Here is a 6,000-nt window from a genome sequence, read left to right as displayed (position 1 = left end):
GTTCCTCCCTTTGTGTCTTGTTTGCATATTTTTACATGGATATTATTCAACAGAAAGTTCTTGTTGATGTGGACTTCAAACCCATTATCTACTGTAGGTATGTTGCTGACATTCTTGCAAGGGCCTGACATTGCGTGCTTGTTACAACTTAAGGCTATACCTGCTGGTGCATATTTCTTCAAGCAAAATTCCTTGCAACATTTCACTTACGAGATGAAGTGTGAAGGTAAGCTGCTTTTCCTAGATGTAACAGCCTTGGAAAGATGTGGTGGCTTTCACAATGCAGTCTATAAACTAAAGGAACTAACATAAGAACATGCCATAATGCTAGTAGTGAGTACACCGAGAGGAACGAATGAAGTGTTGTCAACGCCTATGTCAACCTGTATATGCCAAAGACATCATCAATAGAAAGAAAATAACTATACCCTCTCGCCCAGAGTGTTGTTGTGTGTAGTGCGAAGTAAGCATGAGGTGTAATAACCTAGCACTTGATAAGGTGAGATGCAGTGCCTGTGATAGGATGGGTGTGTGTATATATAGAGGGAGGGGTGTAGTGCAGGAACAGTCTGCTGGCACCATGAAGTTTGTCTTCCTCTCTATCCTGGTTGGGGTGGCACTGGCTGCCCCCAACAGAGTGCTCTTTCCCAGTGAGTACCATCACTTTAATCAATTCAATTCCCAAATTTGTTTTAAATTTTCCTATTAATGTACTGACTTTTTGCATTTAATTTTTTTTTTGTAAATACTGTATATTCAAAGTTGAGAGAAAACAATGATGATGTTTTGCCAGTATGGATTTTTCCAAAACTATTACACACACAGGACTAGCTGTCATGTGTATCCCTGTTAGATACACTACCTTGAGGTTACCTTGAGGTGCTTCCAGGGCTTAGCGTCCCCGCGGCCCGGTCATCGACCAGGCCTCCTGGTTACTGATCAACCAGGCTGGCTAGCTCTCATGTGTATTTCTGTTGGATACATTTAGAGAGTTGTTCTTTATCACTGGTAGATATAGAGGGCTAGTTGGCCTCAGATGTCTGGCCTCAACCCACCTTCAATTCACCTTGTCCCTTTATAAACAGGTAATGAAACGTTACTTTCGATAATATCTACTCTCAACCTGCAGCTTCTCTACATAACTGTCAGCTCTTTGGGTTTTGGTCAACACTTTAACTGTGCAAACTGATTTCATCTTGTTGACAATGTTATATAGTTGAGTGATCAGTATCATCTGGCTTTGCCACATATGACAGAAAAGCATCTTGCTTGTGCACGTACAGTACTGTATTCTCATCTTACAATTTAGCTAAACGGATTTATAAACGGCTAATTTAGCTATACTGTATATGTTTTCTCAAATATTTAGTTTAACCGATACACTATATGGAGGTGCTTGTTACAGAAACGGGAAAGGAGTGGACTCCAGCATCTCTCATCAATCCTGAGGAGCTGGGAGACTATTTTGAGGGAGACATTGTGGGACCAGTGCCAGCACTCCTCAAGAATGGGCTCATTGATGAAAAGTACCGATGGCCCAATGGTGTCGTCACTTATGAATTTGACAGCCTTTTCGGTGAGCCCTGCAAGTGATTTGAACTCTTGTTAAACTTATGAGACAGTCTCTGTATTTAATTCTTAATTTAGCCTTAAAGATCGAGAACAATCCACTCTGGTGGTGTCTATATTTTTATAAATTCTTGTGTTGTGTCAACTTGGACTTATCAGAGGCAATGGCAAAAGGAACATGTATACTAGCTTTAGCACTTGTGCCTACATGACTGATGTCACTCTGACTGTTGTCAGCTGAGGAGCTGAGAACCGTGGTGCAGCAGGCCATGGATGAATATGCTGTGCTGACAGACGGCTGCATCACCTTCGTGGAGCGGACAACAGAAGATGACTATGTCACTTTCACCCAAGAGTAAGTCATTGCTTGTTTAAGATGGAGCTTTGCTCTGCTGAACATGAACAAGAGAATAAAATTCCTCAAGCACAACCAACCAAATTCTGATTCCACTTTTTTCTCACCACAGCGACACTGACGGATGCCACAGCTATGTGGGGAAGATTGGCGGGAGTCAACAGATCAATTATCCGGAGTGGTGCTTGGAGCAGTATGGCTCTGTGCAGCACGAGATGTACCATGCCCTGGGCTTCCACCATGAGCAGTCACGCACCGACAGGGACGACTATGTCACCATCATGTGGGATCACATCTCGAGTGGTGCGCTCCTCTTTGATATCTGTGACTCTATGAAATTAACATCCTATTACATTTCAAATCAATATCATCTGTTGTACTGTATTTCCATGCCATGTGCATAACTCTTGCACCCCCATACTGTACCTTAGGCATAGCTTTTACACTTTCATCACATGAGCATAACCCTTTATTTCCAGGTCATGAGCATAACTTTAACAAGTATTCGGCCGACGTAATCAGTGGATTTGGGGAGAATTATGACTACGGCTCCGTGATGCATTACTCTGCCTACGCTTTCTCTGCCGACGGTGAAAAGACAATTGTCACCATAGTAAGTACAGTATAGAGAAACTTAACCCCACCATCATGTATAATGATGGTGACAGGTGTAGGGACCTCATGACACTGAATGAAGACATAATGCTGTGTCTGGTTCAATGAGAAAAATTCGACCTGCTCATATTCAAGACTCTTACGTAGCTGCAGTATCTAAAATGCAGTTAGTTAGCTTAGCTGGAGTACCTACTAGTCTTACACTCATAGTGTACACATCCCATACCTGTAGGCTATGTAGGCTGCTGCAGTACAACCCACTGACTACTGAAGAGCCATCAGTATTCATGTGGCCATTGATTATTTATAAAAGAATCAATACGATAGTGTCAAACATTCTTGCTTGAACAGCACTCATTTTTTACTATTCTTGGTAATGGATGTGTGTGTGTGTGTGTGTGTGTGTGTAACACCTGTATTACAGGGTGCAAAGAGAGAGAGTGGATCATCATTAGTTAATACACCACACACGACAAAATAGGAATATAGTATTCAATATGATGTTGACAGCACTTCTATTCAACCAGTAGGAATAAAAACTGTCTGCTGGTGCATTGACAGCACTTGCTGCCCTGCCAACACCACCAGTTCCCAAGTAGTGCAGATGATATTGAATTTCTCATGACGTTGATACAATTCTTTAGTTTAGCATATGTTTGAGAGTTTTAACTCTTTCCTTACAATGATGCATTGTGCATCTGGGGGCACTAAGAATTATCCTCATGGCTTAATGTTTTGTTTCTAATGCTGTCAACATAGTGCTTAGGAAATTTATAACGTGAAGGTTATAAGATGTAAGTGATGGGCATGGTAGTCAATTTGGGATCTACTGAACATCATTTACAACATTCTAGCATATTGACATTGATACTTGTAAGTTTTTAAAAGTTCCCATCACACAATCCCTACCTGATCTTGCAAGACCACACTAACGCCACCTTCCTTCCTCAGGATCCAGACGCAGTCATTGGTCAGCGAGAAAAACTCAGTGAAGTAGATATCAGAAAACTCATGAACATGTACAAGTGCTGAGTGAAGGTGACTGAAGGCATTGAGATATTGGGTTTGAGTATTGTTAGTCAAGTAGTTTAACAGTAAATGTACCTACCACCAGGGAGGTAAGAGCCAATGTAAACCAGTCAGGCTGTGGAAGCGAGGGGTCCATATACCACCAGTCAGGGTACATGAAGGCTCTTGTACCACTAGTCAAGATGTTGTATAGACTGCACATCACCAAGCAGTCAAGCTGTATAAACCACCAGTTGGACAAGTGTGTAAGGGAGGCTGGCACAGGTCACAAATCTATGGCCTTCAACATCTCTGGTTAATCACAAGATGATACCATTGCAAACTGTGTGGAAAGGAAGTCATGTAATATATTTAAGTCATAGTGACATATATTAGTCATATATTCTTTCATGAAAATAAAACATCGATTATCTCTTCTTTTTTTGTACTCTAATTGCCTTCCTTCAGCAAATGCAGACAATGAGTCACAGTAATGTGGCTGAAGATATAATTATCAAACCACACACCTTCATTCTTTCAGCAAAGAATAAAAGCTTATGTACTACTGTATCTATATTTTTCAACTCGGCATCTGACAACCTGGTAAAGGAAATCCTACCAAATTACGTAAGCGGTTTGGCAGGGGGTACACATCCTTAGCTTTATACACTACCAAAAGGGATTCTCTCGTATCCCTAGTGGTGTGACCAGCCCCATCTTAAGCCCACAAGCAATCCAGGAGGTGTCCCTCCTGGATATGGATACCTGGATATGGTCCCTGGAGGGACACCTCCTGGAGGTGTCCCTCCTGGTGATGGGGGGTTGTCACCCCCCATCACCCTGAGCAGCTTCAATGTGTCATGATACTGCACTAATACAATTTGTAATTATTTGACACAGTGGAGGTGACAACCCATATGTCAGCATAAAAGGCATGCATCTCAAAGTACAAACCCTTCATATGGCAGTGGCTCTCTGTCTTGCTGCCCCAACCCATACTTTATATAGGCGTATGCTCATATCAGAGCAACATAAGTGAACTATTACAATAATGAACAGCTGTACTTACCACAGACAGTGAAAAGTGTGTAGAGGTTTGGGAAATGGGGGATGTTATGGGAAGAGTTGCTCACACCAGCAGATAGGACCGTCCAACTTTCCAATTTCACTGGAGATGTATGTGCTTGATATTCATTTCCCATTTCAGCCTGTTTCATTAACATTGTAAGCGTACTTGGGGAGTGTAGCCACCTCATTTGATGCTTTCTTTCAAAATCTGGGGATATTGTTTGGCTGCATCCTTGTCTGCCGCCACTGCTTCACCAAACATGTTCATATTCTGCAGGTTACAATGATGTTTAAAATCACTCAACTAATGACAGCACTTTATGCTTGATCATCAAGAAGCTGATGGACATGTTCCCGCTTATATGATTTTGAATCCAAACACTTAATAACTTCTAAATTTCGTCAAAAACCACATATCTGCCTTTCACAATTTTTGCAGCACTTAACGGAGTCACACTTGGAACTTGTCCTTACACTGAAAGAGTTCTTAATAATTATTTTCATATCTGAAGGTGCCAAGCAAAGAGCAATGTGCACAGACTGTTCTGAAACATTAAACTGACCTAGCATTTGCATTTTCACCTCTTAACTGATGGTCTTCCTACCTTTCTTTAGTTGTGAGGCACCATGATCGCTTGATGGACTCCTTCCACTCGTTTGCTGCAACTGACAATATGAACTGGGGACTGACTGGTTATGAACAGGAACACTTCTATTACCATGTATTACCATGATCTGCCTAATGTCTCTAACATTCTGAAACCTATTTTGTTTGCTGATGATACTACCCTCATCTACTCTAACCCCAACCCACATACACTAAATAATGTTGTTAATAATGAACTAAAAAAAAGTCCACTTATGGATGTCAACCAACAAACTAATACTTAACATAGAAAAGACCTACTACATCTTATTTGGAAGCAAATCTACAAATGCAATTCAGCTTCAGATAGATAATGTAAACATTAGCAATAAAATTGATGGAAAGTTTCTTGGCCTATTCCTAGACAATAGACTCAACTTCAGCACCCACATACAACACATAACTAAGAAAGTCTCTAAAACAGTTGGGATCTCTCCAAAAACAGATATTATGTACCTAACTCTGCTCTCATCTCTCTATATTATGCACTAATCTATCCCTATCTTAATTATGGTAACTGTGCATGGGGTTCAACCACTGCAAACCACCTAAAGTCCATCATTACCCAGCAAAAATCTGCTATCAGAATAATAACAAATTCTGCTTTCAGGCAACATTCAGCCCCCTTGTTTAACACACTAAACATGCTAAATATAATCTCACTCCACAAATTCTCGTGTCAATTACATTTACAAAACCCTGTTCTTAAATGCAAATCCTGCTCTGAAACTCCCTGAAC

The 6,000-nt window shown here is 40.9% G+C and overlaps 1 protein-coding gene across 1 annotated transcript; it reads left to right on the top strand.

Moving 5' to 3' along the window:
* The first annotated feature begins 492 nt into the window (after positions 1-492).
* On the top strand, positions 493-3,980 carry LOC123767150 (zinc metalloproteinase nas-4). The gene is made up of 6 exons (XM_045756686.1): positions 493-650; positions 1,406-1,576; positions 1,807-1,924; positions 2,037-2,227; positions 2,404-2,537; positions 3,491-3,980. The coding sequence occupies exons 1-6, from the start codon at positions 524-526 to the stop codon at positions 3,569-3,571; spliced, it is 822 nt and encodes a 273-aa protein (XP_045612642.1). The 5' UTR covers positions 493-523; the 3' UTR covers positions 3,572-3,980.
* Positions 3,981-6,000: the final 2,020 nt, after the last annotated feature.

This window comes from Procambarus clarkii, chromosome 53, assembly GCF_040958095.1.
Source record: "Procambarus clarkii isolate CNS0578487 chromosome 53, FALCON_Pclarkii_2.0, whole genome shotgun sequence".
NCBI lineage: Eukaryota > Metazoa > Arthropoda > Malacostraca > Decapoda > Cambaridae > Procambarus > Procambarus clarkii.
Note: the sequence above shows the minus strand (reverse complement) of the source record. Positions and strands in the feature narration are given on the sequence as shown.

Excerpts from the sequence above, each read along its gene's own strand:
- LOC123767150 (XM_045756686.1), top strand. The coding sequence starts at position 524 with ATGGGTGTGTGTATATATAGAGGGAGGGGTGTAGTGCAGGAACAGTCT. Across the intron at positions 1,925-2,036 it reads TATGTCACTTTCACCCAAGA|CGACACTGACGGATGCCACA; the intron begins GTAAGTCATTGC and ends TTCTCACCACAG. Across the intron at positions 2,228-2,403 it reads GTGGGATCACATCTCGAGTG|GTCATGAGCATAACTTTAAC; the intron begins GTGCGCTCCTCT and ends CTTTATTTCCAG.